The 23,773-nt window shown below is 37.2% G+C and overlaps 1 protein-coding gene across 6 annotated transcripts in view; it reads right to left on the bottom strand.

Annotated features, from left to right (window-relative positions):
- Positions 1-1,630: 1,630 nt before the first annotated feature.
- Positions 1,631-23,773, bottom strand: part of TBC1D4 (TBC1 domain family member 4) — a 192,041-nt gene continuing 169,898 nt past the window's right edge. For all 6 annotated transcript variants that reach the window (XM_073212494.1, XM_073212495.1, XM_073212496.1 and 3 more), the window contains 7 exons: positions 22,326-22,484; positions 18,288-18,446; positions 14,903-15,147; positions 11,152-11,311; positions 8,319-8,488; positions 5,881-6,057; positions 1,631-3,971 (listed from right to left, as the gene is read on the bottom strand). In XM_073212494.1, coding sequence (XP_073068595.1) covers positions 3,738-3,971; positions 5,881-6,057; positions 8,319-8,488; positions 11,152-11,311; positions 14,903-15,147; positions 18,288-18,446; positions 22,326-22,484 — 1,304 coding nt within the window. In that variant the 3' untranslated portion in view covers positions 1,631-3,737. The remainder of the gene's footprint in view (positions 3,972-5,880; positions 6,058-8,318; positions 8,489-11,151; positions 11,312-14,902; positions 15,148-18,287; positions 18,447-22,325; positions 22,485-23,773) is intronic.

The following is a 23,773-nucleotide window of genomic DNA, read 5'->3' as shown; positions in this document are numbered from 1 at the left end:
GCTCCACGTCACTAATCATCAAGGAAATGCAAATAAAACCACATTGAGATATCACCTCACACCATTCAGAACGGCCACTATCCAAAAGGCAAGAAATAACAAGTGTTGACAAGGATGTGGAGAAATGGGAGACCTCCTACACTGTTGATGGGAATGTAAATTACCTCAGCAACTATAGTAAGTAGATGGAGGTTCCTAAAGAAACTAAAAATAGAAATACCATACAACCCAGTAATTCTACTTCTAGAAATTTATCCAAAGAAAACAAAATCTCTTATTCAAAAAGATATATACATTCCCAAGTTTATTGCTACATAATTTACAATAGCCAAGATATGGAAGCTACCAAAGTATGCATCAATAAATGAATGGAAAAAGAGGAAGTGGTATATATACACAATGGAATTATTACTCAGCCATTAAAAAAGAAGGAAATCCTGCCATTTGCAACAACATGGATAGACCTAGAGGGTATGATGCTAAGTGAAATAAACCAGGCAGAGAAAAACAAATACATACGATTTCACTTACATGTAGAACCTAAAAATGAAACAAAACAAAATAGACAAAATAGGCTTATAGACACTGAGAAGTGATTTGTGGTTACCACAGGAGAGGGGCTGGGGTGGTTAGATCAAATAGATGAAGGGGATTAAAAAACAACAACAACTCAACAATTTGATTTAATCAGCACACCAAACACAGATTCATTTCTTATACGCTGACTCACAAAAACCAAGCTCCTGAGACTAATGTTTAAAATTGGAACCCTAGATATGTGTATAACCATGTTCATACCTGCATTATTCTCAATAGCCAGAAAGTGGAAGCAATCCAAGTGTCCACCAACATATGAATAAGCCAATATAATATATGCATACAAAACAATATCATTCTGTTTAAAAAGGAAGGAATTGCCAAGAAATATCTTTTTTTTAAAGGATCACACATCATAATAGATGACAGATTTCCTATTCTTCATCTAGCATAGTGAAAACAAATCAGTAAAATGGTGATAAAATAGGTATAAGTCAACAGGGATATTAAGAGACTATACTACTTAAACCTACAGTGACACTCAAAATGCTTAACTACTACATCATTGCAAAATATTTAAGTTTCAGTCCTAAATTTAGCAAGATGATACAGTATTCTTTCATTGGATTTCAAAGATACTTGAGAATATTCTGAAGACATGTATTTTATGTAAACCCATTCTTATCACATCCATCAATAAGTGCCATGAATTTCTTAATTATTTAGGGATGCAATTAGAACAATTTATATTTTCTTAACCCCCCTTTTTTCTCCCTTGCTATCCAGAAGGGGGCACAGAGAACAAGAGATAGAATGCAAATCTGTCAATTTGGTTGTCTTCTTTTTCATCCATAAAAGTTTCCATTGGGTAATAAGTTGAAAATTGCTTGTAACTGACAATGTACTTTCATAAATACTTCTAAAAATTATCTTTGTTGTCTCTGATTCTATTAACAAGAATTATTAGTGAACCAAAATTTTAAGAAGTAACAATCAAACTCTTACGAATTTTGTAAAGGTTGAAGAAAAAAGTTCTTTGGAGAAGAAAGTTTCTTCTCTCCTGTTAAAAACAAAAGTAAAACAATAAGCCAAGGAAACTGCAGCAATGAATTTATTGGAAATTAACTAGACATTACATTAACCTGATAAAGATGTCACAATGCATGAAGCATAACTGGTACAACATTTAAAAACAAAAGAAAAAGAATTTTCACTTTCAAAAGAAGTAACATATCCAAGACACTTTTAATCTCTGAACATAATAATACAACTCATAATGTTGATTCTCAACACCCAGAATAAAATTGACTTTCAACTGAACAACTGAGAGGAAAAGTTTCTTTTCCCAACTTGAAGATTCCTTGGCTACCATCTGCGTATCGCACACATAAGGTAATTTCATTATAAGACAGTAACCAGATGATATTTGTTACATTCCTTATAGGAAAATACCTCTCATACAAATAGAGAAATTTGGGCTAAGTCCAAGCAACAAATCAGTTGGCAGCTCCAACTGATGGGGTACCTAGAATCAGCATCTTCTAGAATCTAGAAATTACATTAATTGTACTTATAAGATTTTCTTTTCTTTGAAGAAACTGTCTGGATTGGAGGGCACGCTGATTTGCAAGGAAAGAGTCATTGCATTTACACTGAGAAACAGTGTAGGGGCAGTGGCGGAGGTGGGGGTGGGGGGTCTCAGATACTCATCATCTGCTCATCACAGTTTTCTGAAATAGTCTTCTACCATATAATAAATTGTAGCTTGTGGATAACAAACTCCCTTTGAAGAAAATTATCCCAGATAATCCATCTATAATAATATATGTGCTACCCAACACAGTGATGGTGAGCAGTTTGGAAAGGCAAAAATGCTGCATCAACTTTCAGAGGCACTATTGTAGCATCATCTCTGAAATGGAGAATTGCATGTGTACTTTGAGAATTACTTCCCTTCCAAATGCCCAGCATGCATGAATTTCCTCTCATGAGTTCTCCATAGGCTGAGAAGTCAGGAATCCAAATGCAGAACTGCAGGTTTTTGAAGGGCTTGGTGCCACCATCCCCTTCTTTTCTGATGGATTTCAACCGTTTATTGAAAACATTTCACAGTTCTCATACATTTTCACATAGAAGGTGAAGATGATTGAGAAATTACTAGATACTGTTGATTGGCAAAAAAAAAAAAGCATCTCAACAGTTTATTATCTTTGGAAAACCAGTCATAAATGCATTTCCTTATCCTTCATTGAGGGCACAGAGTATTAAATTAAGAGCTCCCACATTTTGGTGGGAAAATGGAAAATTCTTGTCACTGACACTGGCACCAAGTAAAGGGGGGGGTCTGTTCCACAATTGTAGGAGGAATTTAAATAAAACTGTAGAAGGCTGACCCAGACAATTTAGGTCCTAAATTAAATTTCTGAGGCCTGATATTTTTAGTTTGAGTAACAATGCTGGTCTAATTTGCTAGAAAATTAGCAACATTCTCTGTCACCTTTAGCTGGGTGGGCAGACAGCCTGATGTCTTGCTTACTCTTTACCCACATCTAAAGTTAATACCTAAGCAGACTCAAAATGCATGTAGATGCAACATGCTAGTTGGCACAAAGCAGGCAGGGGAAGAAAACCCTCACCTTCCTGAAAATCCCACTGGAGAATGACTGGCAATAATTTTCCTCATATATACAATGTCAGTAGATTTTAAGACAGATACACATAAAGGTACACAGATGTTTCCACCTTCCACCATTGAGTGAAACATGCTGTTCTTTGGAGAAAAAAATACATTCATTTTATTCAAGTATATTTCAACAAAGATGCTCTAGCTTTGTTTCACTACAAATGAATCACATGTGTCCAAGGGGAATTTCATTTTAACTTCCCTTTGGTGTGGATTTCATGAAGTTTTGATTGTAAAAATTGATCTAACTATACCTACTGCTTTTATCTGAAAGCATGAACTCCTTATGTCCATTTTTTATATATGTACACTGTCAACAACAACCGAAACAGTCTACATACGAACAATGGCCCAGGACTGGCCGCCTCCGTGAGAGCGAGGGCCGCTGGCGCCCACGGGCTCAGCACACACTCGGCGCCTCCGTCGGCTCCTGTGTCCGGAGCTGCGCGGACAGCGCGCGGGCTCTTCCCTTCCGTGGCATCCCGGGAGCATGGTCTGCAGAGAGGCACTTCTCCGACTAAGGCTTGCTTCCTGCCTTGGTTTTGTTGTTGGGGTTGCAGTTTAGGTCTCTCAGCAGCACGTCACAGTCGCTGAGCGCATCGGCGGGCAGCAGCTTCCGGATCTGCTCCACTGTCCTTTGGTAAGCCATTTTCTCTTGCTCAAGGGTCCGGATTAAAGATTTCATTTTGGTCTCTCTGGTCAAAAGGTTTTCCAGGTTGGATTCCAAAGTCTGGATTTTAGCATGAGCCATCTGTTGGGGGGGGGGTTGGGGGGGGACCAAAATCGGCCAGATCAAAAATCTGAAGATGGGTTCTTCATTATAGCAACAGCCAGACCTGACCTCTACTAACCAAGCATATCATATGACTTACTAAAACAGCATGTGAAGCAAGCATTCTGGAACTCTCCACAAAATGGAGATGTTTAGATTTCTCAAAAATATAACTATGGTACTAACGAAATACATCTCATTTCACTGAATACACCAAAAATGCAACATTTAATCAAAATCCCAGAGTGGTGGAGGTTCCCCTGGAGTGAGTGGGCTCTGGCATGGCTAAAGGAGAACAGGAGATTCCTGACACTATCCAAAGGTGATACAAGAGGATTTTTGCCCTCTGACTGCAAATACAGGGTCTTTAACACACACTTAGGGTCCTACCAGTTTTTATGGGTGTCAGGGGTTCTCAAGTTCTGTGCAAACTCGACATGATGACATAATTTGGGAACCCCTGACATGACGACATTGGACTGTCCATGAAAAAGTTTGTAATTGTTAATAAAAATCATTACAATATAAAACATGCACAAACCCACCTTCCCCAACAAGGAAGTACTCTATTAATCACCAATGAAACATTCAAGTGCTAAGGTACAATACCCAACCTGTTTATTTTTCTTCTTGAAAATAAACAGTATTGTTCCCTTTCAACTAAGAAAAGGCATACAATTTTCTGTAAGTGAGAGCTAATGTAAAATGAAGTGAAGAAACTAAGTGCTCCTAATTCTTGGGGAACAATGACTCTAGAGGTGCACCTGTGCAGTTTCTCTCCAAGCCATTCTTGTCAGGGGACCCGCCACACAGAAGCAGAGTATTAGTGTTCTCCGGTCTGGGGACAGGGACAGTGTGGGGAAGTGGGGGGTGGGGTGGGGGAGGGGGCAGAAACCAAGGAGCCATTAGGCACTTAAGCTCTAACTCCGAATTCATCTCCCCTGGCCCAAGAAGGTCACCTTTGAACCTCCCCACCTCTAAGCACTCATAAGCCCAGGGCCTGGATACACAGCACACATCATACAAATTGCAGCTGAAGAGCATTAGCTTATAATAAATTGCTTACTGCATTTACAAGTGTGCATTTATAAATAAATATACAGTATTTTATATTCCCAAGTATTTAACCTCCCTATGACAGGGACTGTGTGTTACATGTTTTCATTCACTTTTCTCATAAGTGGCTCCTTTCCAGTTCAGTGAGTTTTACTCTAGACAAATCTCATCATCACCAATCAGATTTCTTTCTGCAAATGATTTTGAGCCAGCCTCTCTACTCCTCTCCCATTCTAAGCTGTCCTCATCAAGGTTTCTAGACTGATCTCTCAAGTACAGCTCAAAAACTTTTGAGAGAACTCCCTCTCAACAGGTTTAAAGCCACACTTTTCTGCCTGACACAGAAAGTTATCTACAATTCTGCCTGCACTGTATTTGTCCCACTTCTCCCCAACCGAAATCTTTACTGATGACAAGCTGACTCTGCTGCTCAGCCACATCCTCCTTATTTATACCAAACCCCACCCCACTCTCCTCATTCATTTCTTCCCCCAACTCTTCAGAGTCCAGCTCAGGCCCCAAGTTCCCCAGAGCTTCCCCATTTCCCATATTCAACCCCTCCTCCCTGAAACTTAACCAAATATGTGCAACACCCAATAGGTATTTAAGCAGATTCTGCTGTGAATTGCCGTTTAACTATTTTATTACTGTACATTTTCTCTCCCAAGTGATATACTGAAATCGATATGTGCATCTGTAGCCCCCAGAGCACATGGACACAGTCCAGTCTACGGGCCCATCTTCAGCAGTGGTTCAATCCATGTCACATTTCTGTCATTCCCAGTATAGTTCAGTGCTGAAGTCATTTAAGAACTGTATCATTGCCTTTTACCTGTAATTTTTCTAGGAGATCCATGTTTTGTCTTTTCAGTTGGCTATTGGCCCTCTCCAGCTTCTCCAGAGGTTCACTATCCTCACAGGCATATGAAGATTCCTGAAGCTCATCCTGAAGCACGTGATATTCGACCTCATAGGCATGCAACTGTTTAGAAATATCCATCTCAAAAACCTGCCACAAAAACACCATTGGTTAGTCTGGCCTTCAATACACACAGCAAGACACAGTCTGTGCATCAGGTACACTTCATATAGATTTCCACATACACTAATGAAGACTAATAGCATATCAATAGGAAGAATAATATGTGTGATTGTCAATATAAGAACAAATAGAGTATTTCTACACAACTGAACGGTTCTTATAATGAGGCCAAGACACTAGAGTAAGTTCACGTTCAAGGGTATTTTGCAAAAAAATATATACGTAGTCTGGTAACTATCTCCGAAAATGTAGTACACCACATAAAAGTTAATTATAGAGTAATTCTTATCTGTGTTAGAGATAATCTTTGCTGATTATTAAGCACAATTGCACAGGATATTTTCATAATAATGAGATCAAAACATTTCTAAGTATTTGTCAATTGGTCAGAAAAGTCTTTATGTAAATATAATCACCCATCTGCTATTCTATGTGAGCCTCTTAGGAGATATGTACATATTCTACCACACAGCATATCTTAAACTCGCATACCCTGAGCACTGTACAGAACTGTAGGGTTTAATTGGGTCTGCCTCTGCTCTCCCATATTGCCACCAAATAGTGGACAGTTTGCTTAGAGATTAGAGACAGCTGACCCCTCCTCAGTCTCAACTTGCAAGGGACAGAGAGGCAGCAGCTGCCATATAAGCAGTGGTGTCTATACTAATCTGTGGGAGAAAAGAAACCACGGAAAAAGCTGATGTACTTACTTACCCTCCTACCATTCAAGATACTCAAATCTTAGAATTTAAATGAGATTCCCAGACGACCTGGTCATCCCTTTCAAACAAGCATTGTGGAGGATACAATAGACTATTACACCATTAAAAATGATGGTATGGATCTATATTTATTGGCATGGAAAAATACTCTACATTTTAATATAAAATATTTTATATAATAAAAAACAAAACAGCATGCACAGTATGATTTCACTTACATGAAACTGTTACATATGTGTATATAAGCAAAGAGAGATGTGTAAAAATAAGTTTCAAAGGTTTTAAATCTCAAGGTGTTGAGATTCGTAGTTACTTTTATTTTCTTTGTGCTTTTCTGCATTATTGGCATTTATCAGTGACCATAAATAATGTTCATCAGGCCTCCTTTAATATCAGCAGTTCATTCCACAGTTCATCAACTTTAATTGTTAAAAAAGTCTCTCTCATACCAAATTTAAATCTGCCTGACTATAAATTCTATCCATTAATCCTAGCAAATACCTCTAAACCAGGTAATCCCCATGTTAATTTCAAAAGAGCCAGGGACTATCTAGTGTGCTGATTACTTTCCATTTCCCTAGATCCATTCTTGGCCCTCATCCATTCTGATCTATCCTGGGAGACAGACCCTTGTGACCTGCATTCCCCACAATTCCTTTTCTGCTGGCTTCTGGTTGGGTATGGCCAGTGGGAGGGGTCTGTAGGAGATAGGAAGGGGCAGGAGAAAGAGGTTGATATTTCTGGCTCATCAAGAGCACAAAAACCTCCGGAAAAACCATCCTCCATAGCTCTTGCATTCATGGGGCCCAGTAACACTATTACATCCTCATCTTCTCCCTCAGCACCACGGGTATGAACAGCTTCTCTCCATTACCAGTTCCTGGGCACCTGGACATCCTTGCTTGGTTTCCTTAACCCTGCCCAGCCTCTGTAAACAGCACCATCATTTGAATCATTGAAGGTAGACTCTTTCCTACAAAGGACCCTGACTGATGCAAGTCTCTTCATTTAAGCCTCACAAATCGTCTTGGGTCAGTATTGTCCCATTTGGGGGGTTATAATACTAGGGTTCAGAAGATTAGGGTGATGTACACAAGCCAAACAACTAGTAAAAAAGCTAGATGATGCAAACCCAATATTAAGTCCAAAGGCTACACTCTGGCCACATGTATTCCTGATATATTTTAAAACAGAATTAACAATATCACAAAGGTCTCACTTTGTTTCTTATGTCCCCTAACTCTGTCAGTTCCATCTTCAGTCTTATCACTGATTTAAATTCAGATTGCTGAAACTCATGATGCAGCACTGAACCACTTTTCCTGTGCATAGCCACACAATGTCACAATGTACAAATTTCACAAGTCTCATTTTCTAAATAACATATCAGATAAAATTTTTAAAAGATACCTACCAAGCAAAACTACATCTTTATGCTAAAGCATTTAATACATGATTATTTGAGAAACTGCTATATAATCCTGTATCTTATTATTCAAATCGTACCTGTGTGATAATTTTTTCCATTTCAGATGTATTCATATCAGGTAGTGTGCTTTTAAGAAATTCAACAATATTTTCAAAGCTTTCACATTCCATTATAAGTGTCTCTTGGCTGCTCAGTAGGCTGAGTGCAACCTTAAATATAACTTCAGTCCCCTGAAGAAAAATAATATCTAAAAAAAGAAAGAATTTTCATGACCACAGGAATAATTTGTAAGAGAAAACTGGTCAAAAATTATTTCCCTCATTTGTGGAGTATAACAACAAAGCAAAACTGAAGAAACAAAACAACAGCAGACTCTCAGAATCCAAGAAGGGACTAGCAGTTACCAAAGGGAGGGGTTGGCGATAATGAGTGGGGAGGGAGGGAGAAGGGGATTATGGGGCATTATAATTTGCAATCACAATATAGGTAGGTCACAGGGAAGGCAGTGCAGCACAGAAAAGACAATGACTGTAGCATCTTACTATGCTGATAGACTGACTGCAATGGGAGGGGGTTGAGGACTTGATAATATGGGTGAATAGTGAAACCACAATGTTGTTTATATGAAACCTTCATAAGATCATATATCAATGATACTTTAATTAAAAAAAAGAAAGAAAACTGGTCAAAATCACCTAAATTCAAAAAAATAATAATATAATAATATGACTAAATATTTAATATTAACATTAAACATGTTTAGATAGGCTTAACTTATTTAGGAATCTCAGATAAAGCCATAGTAAAAAGGAAAAGATAAATTACCTGTTTGTCTAGTACTTAAAATTATTAGCAGAAAATTTAACAGAAGAAGTAAACCTCAAAGACACTTATTCAATAGATATTTAGATTTTTCTTCACAAGGGAATACAAAAACAAATCAACATAACAAATCAGTACTATTTAAATATTCATTACCATAATAAAAGGTAAATGAACCAGTTGATGCATAATTAAACCTATACCAGCAAGAAATTTTAAAAGCCTTGAGAAATCAAAACCAATATATAACCTAAATCAAAAGTGAAAGAGAAAAGGCAGTACCACCCTAACTCTGAACTCTTAGCAAGTACAACTTCCTAACAAGTACAAACATGCAATAGTTTTAAAAATTCCAAATACTTTTGTACGAAGTTTCTCTCGACCTATGCCACCCTGTAATCAACAAGCAACAGGGAGTCTTTAAGAAAGAAGGAGCTGTGAAGTAATTACTTAAAACATGGACATTCTTGCTTATGCATCTTTCCCTTTCCTGACAGTCTCTATTTTTTTCCTCAACACCAAGATAAGGATCAAGCAGCTATTGTAGAGCTTGACAGCATCTCTCACATGCTCATAGCAAAATACAGACCACAGGGTGATTTGCTTCTTGAACTAATTTCACGCTTCCAAGGGTAAATCAAAGAGAGATGCCCTGAAACATCATTTTGATTTGATAAACTATTCTCTGAGAAGATAGATATTTATATAGAATAAATATAAATATGTATTTATAAACTATATATAAAGGATTAATAGGAGACCCATTAATAGGGACCCAAGCTTCAACAAAAATTTCACTGGAGAAAAGCAATTCTGTCTATTCAGTAAAGAAGAAAACTCTGGTGAACACTTGATTTCATGCATCTTGATTTTACGCTTCTGCTGCACTTTGTCTACAGATTGCGCCACTGCTAATATTTATATCATTGTGTTACTGCAGTGTTTAATCTTTTAAAACACAGCCCCCAATACTAAAGACACCATGCACTGTCTTTAACATATACACATATTAAACATACATCTTCAAAACAGAAGTTTCTCTGAATATTTTTCCTTACTATTTGCAATCCTTCCTTATCTATTTTCACTATATTCTATTCTAATTATTATTTTTTTTAAGCAGGTAATGACCTACAATTAGGTCAATACTCACAATTTGACAGAAAGTTCCTGTGTAGCAAAAGCATACTGACCACTATAAATACTGACTGCTTTCACCATGGATACCAGATACATGAGCAGAACATAAAACCATGGGAGCCCTTTCTGAGGTCATCGAGGTCCTAAACACTAGAACAAACCTCCAGGAAAGAGCTGTTTCTGATAAAACGTTTGCTTTTTAACTAATGGACTTAGCCAAGCCTAACCGGAGACTTGGAATAGACTGAAGGGTCCCCAAAGGGAGCATAAACCATGGCATACTCTGTTTTCATTCCTGGTGCAGACACTGTAGTGGAGCAAGACAGAAACGTAGTAACCTGCCCCAGGCCCTGCTGCCCGTGCTCAGTGCTGTCCCTGAGCCACCCAGTCGTAGAGACTAGGGCCACCACTGCGCTGGCCTGAAGGGAGGGTCACTTGAGCAATGAAACAGGAATTTCAGTCACTTTGTTAAAAACAAAAAATCAAATTAAGAAGTGCCATTAGAATAACATGGATAGAGGTACTTCCACTGACTCAGTGAGAGAATATGTTTCTCTGTGTTTTAAATTCTGGTCGAAGAGGACAAGAGGAAAGGAAGAAAAAAAAAGGAGGGAGGAAAGATGTGTATAAAAATCTAGAAAATTACACAAAATACTGAGTTCAGATTTTTAAAAAGTGTACTCTGATTTTTAGGTATAAATGTAAATAAGACCTACAGTACCAGTTACTCAAATACAGGAGCCCAATTCTTTTTTCTTTCCCTTTTCATTTTAATTTTATTTAAGATTTCAAATCGCTCTCAGAATAGAGCTGGGCACATTTATTAAATCCCATTATCAATGCGCTGGTCTGTGTAACATATGCTAAAATACTTGGGGCACCATATGGTTAGAAGTATATTCCTTGGAGTAAATAACACTGTCCCATTTGATTATAGGCATCTCTTACCAAAAACTCTGGCTACAAAGCCGAGTGGAAACTGAGAGGCAAACAATGTGAGAAACCAGGGGGCAGCATAAAGACTGGGGCTGATTTCATTCTCTTCAAGGTGACTGTAGAGGTCTCTGTGGTAGTCATGAAGGAGCCTGGACAGCTGGTACATCTGAATCTGAAGTTAATTTGGAGAAGAAAAATAAAATATGCATTTAGCTGAGTTCATAAAAATATGTTAACTTTAATTTTATTGCTCTTTTATAACACATTCACATATATTCAATTAATGAAGGCAGTATTACTTTATTTTTATTTTTATGTTAAAGGTGATATTAATGTCCAGCTTCACTTAACTCAAGTCATCAAGCCAGTCACAGGAAGTCCATCTAAGACTATTAAGTAGGTTTCTCTATTATGTGTGTTCTGGTGTTACGTATATACATACATATGGAGGGCACTGCTTTTAATCAGAACTGTCCTGGCTCAGGACTCTCAGGCAAGATCCATTCTCATTTCAGACCAATTCCAGAAAAGTCCCCATTCTCAAGAATCTACCATACTCAGTTCAGAAGCAAAGTTCATCTCTGTTTGCTGGACCCCCACACCTGATTTAGAATGGAGCTCTGGGTTGGACCCTGCCAGACGATCTGCACGCCAGGACACTGCAGGGCTTGGAATGGGATGGAGCTAGAGCTTGAGATATGATTTCTAGTATCCAAGCAACACGTTCTAATATTCCAGCAACATATTTTTCATGACAAAGGGGATTAAAGCACTTTGAATGATTAAGTGCACTCTGAATGTTTTCAGTATTAAAAGATTATTTCATTTAGCTACTGAGGTGATTATTCAGAGTTTAAAAAATTATCAAGATAGCGTATGGCAACTTTTAAACTCAGGTCTGTGGTAGCTAAAGTGTATTAAATAATAAGCAAATCTTTGAATTGTGCTTTAATTTGTTATTCACACAGTACAGAACTGAGTAGAGGTTCCTCAATCAGTTTTAACAGCTTGGCATTTTGATGTGAAATGTATACAGTACATATACATTTACTGAATAGAACTTTTCTCACTAGACAATATCATTGAAATATTACCCTTAAATAGTTACCTCTACAAAATTACATTAAAATAACCATTTATATTGTGAATTCAACAACTGTGGTTTCCAGAGCACAAAACTGAAAATCAAATACTATATATAAATACAGCAAATTATTTGTTTGACTTTCATCCAAAACATGTGTCTGTGGAAACTAGGTTTCCACACAAACTGTAAAAGGAAAAAATTACAGAGCCACAGGAAGTCATAGCTATAAAACAAGGAGCTTAGCTGCAGTCAAACATAAAGGTTTAAGAAAATGAGATTATCATCTCACTAATTTTCTCATGTTGAAAAATACCAGATATTTCCCTTACGCTACTTAGAATTTAAAAACTAGACATACTGGGCTCTATCAATACAAGAATTAGCATTTTGGTAGCACAAAAATCAAAGTCTAAGTAACAGTAAAAAAAATCATACCATCAAAAGCATCCTGTTCTTGTTCAGCTATGTAGCACAGAAATAGTACTTCAATGTTGAATTTTTAAAACACACTTTACATTTTTTTTCTACATTCTAAACTAAGGGTTGAGCACATTTCTTCCATCAAGGTATATTTACATTAAATTTCTTTTGAAAAGGCAAATAAAAAAAATTTTCAGTGTTTCTTTAAAGGAAATTTTCATAATAAAATGCCAGTTGCTAAGAATAAAAAATTCTTCAGTTGTACTTTATAGAATAACATGGCAAATCTTTGGATGGAAGAGGCAGAACTAGATGTGGGGAGATGAGAAGGGTGGGAAAGAAGGTGGAAAAACGTGGAGGGCAAAGACTTTAGATAAAAAGAATGTTATTAACACAGAAAACAGCAGGCACAAAACATGACGAGACATAGTTCAAAGAGGCCTCAAGCCCCTCATTTTATGGCAAAGGAACTGAGGCAGAGGACCTGCTGGGCTCACACCATGTGGGGAATCAGACATTCTATCAGTCGATCCCAAGCCTACTGTGCTTCCACTTTTGAAAGTCATATTGATTGGATAAAAAATGCTGCTGTAGAAAGTGAAAAAATGTTGTATGTTGCTTCACAGAGGCAAAAAGATCTACTCTCCTAAAATAAGGTCTGTCATCTTTGTGGCCTATATGCATGCTGACACCAAAGATTTCATAATTATAGACATAAAATACTTCTTGGTAGTTGCAGGCCATATTAAATTATTCAAACTTTGGTAATGTCAAATTGATGATGAATTTTTTAATTGAAAAAAATCATTGCATTTTTAAAATGGTAGTTGCAACTTCCCTATTCATGGACTAAAATAAAACACCACTCACAAGTACTCTCCATTCTTTGAAAATTTAATAATTGCTACCAAACTGTTATTTCTGGAAACCAGAGCTATTTATTTCCTTATAAGGGTACCAATGCTTCTTATCCAATACGACTCAGGTAAACTGTTTAAAAATAAAGTAAAAAATAGAGCCTTCCGAAGCCATTATTTGACTCATGGAATACTAACGCACTTACGAATAGTCATCAACCAGGAATCAAATCACCATATTTATGTGTCCTAGTGAACACCCTTTATACAAACTCATACCTGAAACCCAGCGTTGGGGTGGAAGCCCTATTTCCCTAGCACAAATTTCATCTTGGAGAAGCAAAGAAAAATAGAGCACTTCCTTTCCACTCACCCTCTCAAGAAAGTATCACTTACAATGTTATTCATAAGATTAAAAAATAGTTCTTTTCTGCCTATAGATTGATAACTAAAACATTTAAAAGCAAAAATGGATCACTGGAATCCAGAAAAGAGCATATTTTAAGAGTGTTTTTAAAGTATTTTACTTTTTATTGAAAGCACAATATTATGACTATCTGGATGTCATGCCTGCCTCATATTGAGGAAGAACCCTGATGTTCTTCTCTTTTAAATCTTCCTTTATATTTTTACTACCACAAGCTTTACATTGCAAGGTCATAGCTGTTTGTGATACATCTATAATTTAAACAGCTTGTTAGAAACCAATACGCTAAGGAACGTAACATTGAAACTAGAGAAGAGAATGTGTAAAAGGGTGCTTTAGGTAGGTTGAAGATGGTAATGGTAGCGTGTACCCCACTTAGAATAACAAAACATCATAACAGCGTGTTTCCAGAACATGATGAAAGCAGACTGAAAAGTATCATTGACCCTGGATGGCTTTCCTCTATGAGGACCTGTCTGACTTAAGATAAAGAAGGGAAGACATGGTGAGTTCAAGAAGAACCAAGATATGTATGTCTGCCACTTACGCACACAAAGTAAAAGAAAAAAGTCATTATATTGTCAGATTTAAATGTAAGATCTATGATGCGTTTCAACTGAAAAACTGAAGAAAAATGAATAAAGATAACTTGATACTTTCTCTGTGTGACTTACAGACTTAGGGGATAGAGACTAGAGTGTACACCCCTCGCCTTTCTAGAATTGTTTATTTATTCATTTTGGGAACTTTACAGAAAACTTATTCTGCATACAGATGCCATTTACCTAGGGGAGTAGCAAAATCACAAATCTCACACTACAGCTGTGAACTTAAACATGTCTTCATGTTTATCCAAATTCCAAGATACCAGGTCTAAATTTCTTCAAATCCAATCTGTAATTTAGAAGAGGGATACTGCCAAGATTTCTGGCAAGAGCTTCATGTGTTGCTCATGAAAATCTACTGCCTCACCTGTAGTGACATCATGTCGGGTCTGTACTGCTTGCGGAAGCCGAGGTCGTACATGAGGAATTTCAGCATTTCAAAGGCTTGCTCTTCACTCATATGCAGAAGCAGGACTCCAGCCACAAAACTGATCCCCTGACAGTAACCCACTTCTTTGTCCAGTAATGAATAGGCCTTTAAGAGGTTAAAGAGTGACAGCTGCCCTGCCCCAAGCTGTGCTGAAAAGTAAGGGTGAGTAGGAAACGTCCTTCCTGTAGAGGAAAAGAAAATAAATATTTTGGAGATGTCCAAATGCTTTGAAGACCAAAGTGAAATTGCATTCCCTTGTTTTCCAAGAACACACACTCTTCAAACCAGTAAGAGCTGCTTGGAATACATATCTAAGAGTCTCTCTCTAGCCAAGCTCCAAATTCTACCTGCCAGGCCACCTCTGCTTCTCCACACCTATAGGACGGAAGCAAATGTTTGATGCTAACCAGAACTGCTTTCTAGAAAAAATGTGTTCAACCAATCAAGGGCCTATCCCAGGAAAATAGGACATAAAATTTATTCTGTCTATAAATCAAGTCAAATTCTAAGTTCACATAAAGCCCACCCCTTAACTGATATTAGAATTCCATAAAAGGTATAACATTATTTAAAAAGACATTTTAGTAGTCTATAAGCAGATTTATTACTGCTATTCTTGGAATACGACACTAGAGGGACTTTTTAGAGTTGTTTTGTTTTACAGTCAGTCTATCATTCAGTAAATACTTCTTTTTCCAAATATCCTTTGCTTTCTGTTTCTTAAACCATCTCCTTGAGCCATATAAACCTCTTTTCTTTTTTAATACATTCAAAAAAGACCAGAAAAGCAAAGGTCAAGCTCATTTCAAATAAATTCCCCTCTAAAATTCACCTCTGGGTATAAAATTACCATAGAGACACTTCAGCAAGCAAACAAAGTCAGTCCTGGATCACTGAGAAGCTGCTAAACACAGAAACACACCTATCCTCACCACCAAAGCTGTGTACACTGGCATGGGACTTTCCTTAGCCCATGAAAATGAAGAGGGACAGCAGCTTCCTTGTGAAACAACTGCTCACGTCAGTGAGAACTTGTCAGAGTGCCAGGTTCTTAAATGTTTTCCCCTATGTATGCTTAAAAGTGCTCCCCCCAGGAACCCTCCTACACTGCTGGTGGGAATGTAATCTAGTTCAACCATTGTGGAAAACAATATGGAAGTTCCTCAAAAAAGTATAAATAGAAATACCATTTGACCCGGGAATCCCACTCCTTGGAATTTACCCAAAGAATACAACTTCTCAGATTCAAAAAGACATATGCACCCCTATGTTTATTGCAGCACTTTTTACAATAGCCAAGATATGGAGGCAAACTAAGTGTCCATCAGTAGATGAATGGATAAAGAAGATGTGGTACATATACACAATGGAATACTATTCAACCATAAGAAAGAAACAGATTCTACCATTTGCAACCACATGGAAGGAGCTGGAGGACATTATGCTCAGTGAAATAAGCCAGGCGGAGAAAGACAAATGCCAAATGATTTCCCTCATTTGTGGAGTATAACAATGAAGCAAAACTGAAGGAACAAAATAGCAGCAGACTCAGAGACTCCAAGAATGAACTAGTGGTTACCAAAGGGGAGGGGTGGGGGAGGGTGGGTGGGGAGGGAGGGAGAATGGGATTGAGGGGTATTATGTTTAGTACACATGGTGTGGGGGATCACGCAGAGAACAGTGTAGCACAGAGAAGGCACATCTGTGGCATCTTACTACACTGATGGACAGTGACTGCAATGGGTATGGGTGGGGACTTGATAATATGGGTAAATGTAGTAACCACATTGTTTTTCATGTGAAACCTTCATAAGAGTGTGTATCAATAATACCTTAATAAAAATAAGTAAAAAAAAAAAGTGCTTCCACCAACCCTGCCTGCAGAACTGATAACAATTAATTCTGCAGAACAAGGCAAAGATATGAGAAAACAACAAGAATACACTGAGGAAACACAGACAGCAGCAGGTAGAGCCAAATGCACAAGTTTTTTAATGATCATTTTACTTTCTCACTGAAAACTTTTGCTAAGGGAAACTATAAATACCTTGTCTAAAATACTGATTCCAGCTCCATTTTTTCTGACCAGCCTTCCCCTGTTATCAGATATCATCACCCTTCCCCTTTATGAACACATCCTGACTAGCCCCAAATGCACCGTCCCAATGTCTAGTCTGAACATCAATTTCCAGTCACAGAACCACAGACCTGCGGGGATCCATGCCGATTGCCTAAGTCCATGTCCTCATTTAAAAGAGAAGATTGAGACTCAGAAGCAATGCAATTTGTCTAAAACCAGAGTTCAGTGGTAGAATCTGGACAAGGACTGAGTCTTCAGTTTTTCTGTAAAATTCCCCTTTTCAAAAAGTATTTACTACTCAGGCCTTTTCCCAACAAAAGCTATTTGTCATGCAAATGGAACAGAGGTCAGAACTAAGTTTTGGCCAGTGATTTTTATATGTTGAAATATATGATGACCCCAATTATAAGGTAATCTCTTGTTTTCCCAAATGGGCTCAAGTAACATTCTCTGGCCACTGCAAATAAATCAACAGATCAAACAGTTAAATGTCAGTGTACAATATTTAATCCAGTAAATTAGATATTTAAAAAAATAAAATATATATTACAACATGTTCATTTAGAGAAAAACTAGAGACAATATAATTTTCTAAATCATATCATTTTTACTTCCCGTAATTTATTTGAAATTCAGTATTTAAAAAGACAGCTTATGATGCTGTTACTGGAAATTCTCCCCCAGGACGCAAGTACCCGTAATAACATCAGGACAGCTAATTTTTCTTTCATTCTAGGAATGTATTCATGATTGCCACAACACAACCACTTATTGTATTCCTTTGTAAAATGATATCCAAAAGCTTATTTTCTATGGTATGTCTGGGAATTCTTCGTAGACCTTTGTTAAAAAATTTTGATGCCCCTTTTAACCTACTCTAACCTAGTTTAAAACCAGTGTTGACTGAGATAGTCATCTATCCCAAACAAAAGTCAGTCATTCAAAATACAGGAACTGAGAGTACCTGATAACATGACCTTATAATCATTCAAATTTAAGGTAACTCCCTTTTCAGAAGGCAAGCCTGGGGATGACAACTTCACTTTCTACTCAAACATTTATGGTATCTTCAACAGATATGACGCCAACTTGCCCTCAGAAAGGACGAATCAGCAGCCCTGCATCGGCAGATCCTTGTCATCAGTGCCAAACAGAAACAAACAAGTGAATAAAAGCCCAAAAGACTCCACAAAGGCCTCTATTGCTTGATTTTGTAAACAGGCATTAATATGGTGAACATACCTAAATCCACGAGAATTGCATGCTGCTGAGCCGTGAGCTGCTTTAAAAGTTCTTTATAGGATGTGTCAGGAGGTTGTTGTTTATTAGGCAGTCTGTGTCTTAGACGATATTGTAAAGCAAGGAACTGCCAAATTTCTCCTCGTCGACTTTTGGGAACACCTGCAATCAAAGACAAGGAAGCAAGGTCTTGAACTTTGGAATGAAGCTGCCAAACCACAGCTGATGGACTATGTAATGCTTTAAAATAGGCAGCTGTACTGTCCCGTGTGGTACCCTTGGATCACATACTACGATGCCTACTTCGACAAGTTTGATCCTGCGGCTGCTGATATTTGCAAAAGAAAACCCTCAAATAACAATGTTAATAACAGCAATACTAATAACACCACCAGCCAACACAGACTGAGCACCTAACACAACATTTACTGAGGATGCCTTGCTACTGAGCATTGCACATGTGCTCAGAAGACAACCCAGTGAGAATGGTACTTATCCCCACTTTACAGATGGCAAACCTGGCAGGAAAAGGCTCAATAACTTGCTAAAATTCAGTTAGTAAGTGGCAGTTTAGAATTACAAATCTGGAAGTCTTTTTTCAGAGGCCAAATTTTGAAAACCTGAAATGTATTACAACCTATTTTCAACTTTTATTTGGTCTGAAGCTAGAAACAAATGTAAATCTTTATATTTGTCATCTAAATCTGAATATTTGTCATCAACAAGTAATTTTGTAAAAGAGAATTAAATAGTATCTTTGTACGGTCACAAAAGAATGCAGTAAAAGCATCCGTGGATGTCTTGCTGCCCTTGTCTAGCCTGGATTAATACTTAGTCCATAGGCACACACCTGATCATCTGATCATCTACATTTGCCTTCTTACAGCACTAAACTATGTTTTCTACCTTTATCTTGCATCTACCTACCACTTCAGCATTTTATTAAAAATAAAAATAATAATAATAATAGGAGAAATGTGGGATCAACATATAAATCAAGTACAAAAATCAAATGAATATTCATATTTGACCTGATGGTTTATAGGTCATATTGCATGATCAAAACCGAAAGTTTCTGTGATGAATGCCCTTGTACTGTTCACCATGTAAGAATTTATTCACTCTGTAAGAATTCGTTCACCATGTAAGAACTTGTTCGTTATGCTTCAGAAGATTGGAGACTGACGAGAATTAGGCTTGAGATGGATTAATGATTGTACATTGAGCATTGACCCCCCTATACTGAATTTTATTGTTGTTAACAACCATTTGATCAATAAATATGAGAGATGCCCTCTCAAAAAAAAAAAAAAAAAAAAGAATGCAGTAAAAAAATGGCAAATACAATATGAAGGCATAACTGGAGTGTTCCAGAACACCTTTCAGCCTTCAAGAAGAAAATAGCTAGCATATATAATAAAACATTAACTTATTAGGCTGGAAAACCAAAATGGATCACAAGTAACTGAAAGTATGCTAAAGCTACGCTTTTTATGCCAAAGGATATCAACCAAGCACTGGGAGGGACAGAATTTCGATTCTGCACAGTGCAAGGAATCTTATTTCACCGTGTGTTTTTAGTTCAGACAGACTGGATCTGGACTAGGTCCCTGGGCTCCACCGGTTAGAGGAAGGTTTAATGGCACTAATTTTTGCAGATGGCAATGCCACAGGTTGCATAAGCTAATGGTATTGTTGTCCAAAGGGTATAACTGAGGCTCATACATGACTTAAAAGGCCTCAACAATATACCTCCAAATGATCTTTTTCAGTCCTAATTACCTCGCATTTCCCCACCCACCGTATACTAAGTACAAGAAGCTTATGGCCATTTTCACACCTCCACTTCCTTATTCCTCATGTTGCCTTACGAAATACCAAGCTCCTCACTTTGATTACCCAGTGTATTTCTATTCGTCTTTTTTTGGATGAACTGAATGCCCTGCTTCTGCTGAAGCTCTCCCTAACTTCTCCAGGAGGAATCATTGCCTTTTCACATACAATTGCACTCATACTTGAACATTACCATACTGGATTATTGAGCTCCGTACTGTATGTTTGTCTGCTTTCCTCACTTGATGGTGAGCTCCTTGAGAATAGTAGCCATACTTTCATTCCTACATGGTGAAATCTAAGAATATACTTAGCTATTTAACATTTGTTGAATTAATGAATAATCTCTTGTAAAGTACCATTTTTAGAGGGTAACTTTTATTGTGCCATTAAATGAATCACTGATAAAATGAGTAGGCTGTTTTATTATCCATCTAATAACAATTCAACAAAAAGTTGAATTCAGTTTACTATTTTTTGAGCACCTAATATGTAGCAAAATATACAGACCATGGCACTGAGGACACCTTATTACTGAGTAAGAAATGAATAAATCCATTCTCAGGAATATTACTTTCCTTCATTCATTCATCCCTCTATTCATTCAGAAAATAACTTGTACAAGATGCTGTCTCAGTACAGCAGTGTTAGTATGAGAGGAACTGCATGTGAAAAGGCAGTGATTGCTCCTGGTGTGCAGGTGTGCAGTGAAGGGGTGAGAAAAACACTGAAGAAATACACACAGAAATGCAGAATTGCAAATCATAAGCACAACTAAAAGGAAAGAATCATGAGAAAGCATCATAAAAGTGAAAGTAGTTTATGCTGGTGGAGGAGAGGGAAGGGCCTCCTATTCCTGAGAAAATGGTATTTGACCTTAGAGCTGAAGGGTAACAGGATTCTCCAGGCCAAAGGTGTGGGCAGCAGTCACTTCAGGAAGAAGAATATGGGAACACCCTGTGAGGGGCAAAGGAAAGGGGGGACAAAAGGAAGAGTGAGGAGAGTATGAGATGCAAAGAAGGGGAGATGGGAAAAAACGGGAGCAGGTAGAGAGGTAGGAAGGAGAGTAGGAAGGCTGGGGCATTCTATGCAAGAAATAGCCTGCGACATATGGGGGTCTGGAACATACGATACAAAGTAGGGAGCAACAGAAAGTGAGATCAGAGAGATGAAGGAGGTATGGATTATTCAGGGCCTTGGGCACAGTGCTCGGGAGTTTAAGTGGAATCCTGTAAGAAATAGGAAGATGAGCATACCTAAAACATCTTCATAAAGTCAAACCAAAGAAGGGCGTGATCTACATCTCACACACATGCTATTTGTCTTCCAAATAATGCAGTGAAAATTTCTAGGATTTCTGTCATCTCCAGGGGAAAAAACCCAATATATCAGGCTTGTAAGTATAGCACCTTACAAAATTAATCTTTATTTAAATGTAACTAGGCAACAGTTTCACACATTATTACAGCTTTTAAAACAAGATCCATTATCAGATGTCTTTGGGTAGTTTTGGATTTTTATTTTACACCAAATTCATGCAGGCCATGGAGATACTCATTTTAATATATTTAATCTGGGTCACTTAAAATATTCATGTATGTTAAATTTTAAATTTAATTAAACTTTAATTTATGTTTAAATGTCTTTTTATTTTTATTTTTGACACAGGAGCAATGTAGTCGAATGGCTAAATAAAAGTAATTTTTCCAAAATAAATAAAGGAATAAATAGATGGAAGGAAAACTGACTTATTAATTCATTAATAAAAGTAAAAATCTGTGTGTGTGTGACATACATATAAATGAATATACATTACATATACATATAAATATATGTAATGTAAATAAACACTTCAGACCAAGTGTTCCAAATGATGGAAATGAGTCAAGTGTTTAAGTCTGAATTATTTTTATGGCTGTGATAAAAGCTCTGTACAAATGCGTAAGCTCCTTCCTTGGTAAACAACAAAGAGCTGAGAACAGGAGGTTGAAGGAGGCAGGAAATATCCGTAGGGAAGGTGTCACCTCGGGACAGTCCCTCCATTAGTACTGCTTTCTAACCAGTTAAGTCACTTGACTACTGGTAAAAGCAAAGTATTTTCCATTTTTTGAAAAGGCAATGCACAGGGACAACATGCCTGAGCTGCATGAATCAAACAATCACTGAAGCTCTTCTAAAACCAAAGATTACTGAGATGTTCCGGAATACCTTCTTTAAGGGAAGTATGAATATCTTCCATGTCACATCTGATTTTAGCTCTGCAGTTTAACAGCTTCTTATCCCAGGTTATTAAGACCTCCTTCTGACACACACCAACTTCTTCATAGTCCAATTTAACTTTTCTGGACTGGAGTTCATCTCTGCTTGCTAAGAAAAAAAAACAAACATATATATATATGTAAGACTAAGTTTTTGTTAAAGCACAGTATTTTTAACACTGTATTGCATTTGTAAAACCATACCAAGTGACTTTTAGGACTCAATTACTAACATTTTTTCAAAAAGAAAACTTTTTTAAAAATTGAGGATACATGAAGGGGTCTCAAACTTCAAGTCATTTCATGTTAGAAAATATCAGGATTAACATCCTAAGGAGGTTTTGCTCTGTATCTTGCAAATGATAACTGTTAAGCAAAAAAACAAACCATGTGTTGCTATGCTATACACTTCCATTTTTTGACAAATGTGATAGATTTCCTCAGAAGTGACAGCTTGCATCATTTTTAAACACGATTAAATATGAGTATTTTCTGTAAGACCTACCTTTAAGAAAACAATGTCTCATGCTAACCTTGATTGAAGAAATGTTTAACCACAATAACCTGATACATTTTCCTAACTATTTCTAGAGTTATCAACCCTGCCCTTAACACCACCAAGTTATGGGTCCCTGTGTTCATTTTTAATAATCTTAAAGCAGAGAATTCATTTTACTGAAGCTAACACTACTTCCATTTTTTAAATAGTACAGAATTCTCTCATTTGACAGTAAAAGATAAGCCCAGGACTCATTAAAAGAAACTCCTATAAAGCCAAGACTATCTTCACTTGGTCTTTATTTTGAATAAGTGATTCCAAGAGGGAAAAGGACAAAAAAACATGTAAGTATATTTATTTTTTTCTCTTTCATTAGGATCACACTGACCAGGAGCCTCTCAGAGTAAGCGACATTCACTCAAGCTCACAGTGTTCTCCCCCTTACCTTCTGCAACACAAATCTTTGTCATGCATCCCAAGTCCTCGACAGCACAAAAACAACAGCAGAATGAGTATTACACTTTATTTAATGCTGGAAACCATTTCAGAAGAATTTAAGGATCTCATAATAGACTGCTCTTCAAGCACGGCAGTAAAAATTTCTACTTAAAAAAGTTCAGACAAAATAAAAAGGTAAACCACACTAGAAAAATATTCCTCCTGCATACCACTAGGTGGCTTTCCAACACAGTTCAGTTTCGCTTCTGGGTATTTTGCTTTGTATTTGTCTACGAAAATCAAATAATTTTTCAAAAAGGAGTGGGCTCATTAAAGCGAAAAATAAATATAATCCCACATGTAACTTTACTAATGATTTTTCACAATGTACAGAGCACAGTATTTCCTCAGATTTTGTTTTCTCCAACCTTCTCTAAATCATTGTTCATTTAAAATAATAA

Source organism: Manis javanica, chromosome 9 (genome assembly GCF_040802235.1).
Source record: "Manis javanica isolate MJ-LG chromosome 9, MJ_LKY, whole genome shotgun sequence".
Taxonomy (NCBI): domain Eukaryota; kingdom Metazoa; phylum Chordata; class Mammalia; order Pholidota; family Manidae; genus Manis; species Manis javanica.
Note: the sequence above shows the minus strand (reverse complement) of the source record. Positions and strands in the feature narration are given on the sequence as shown.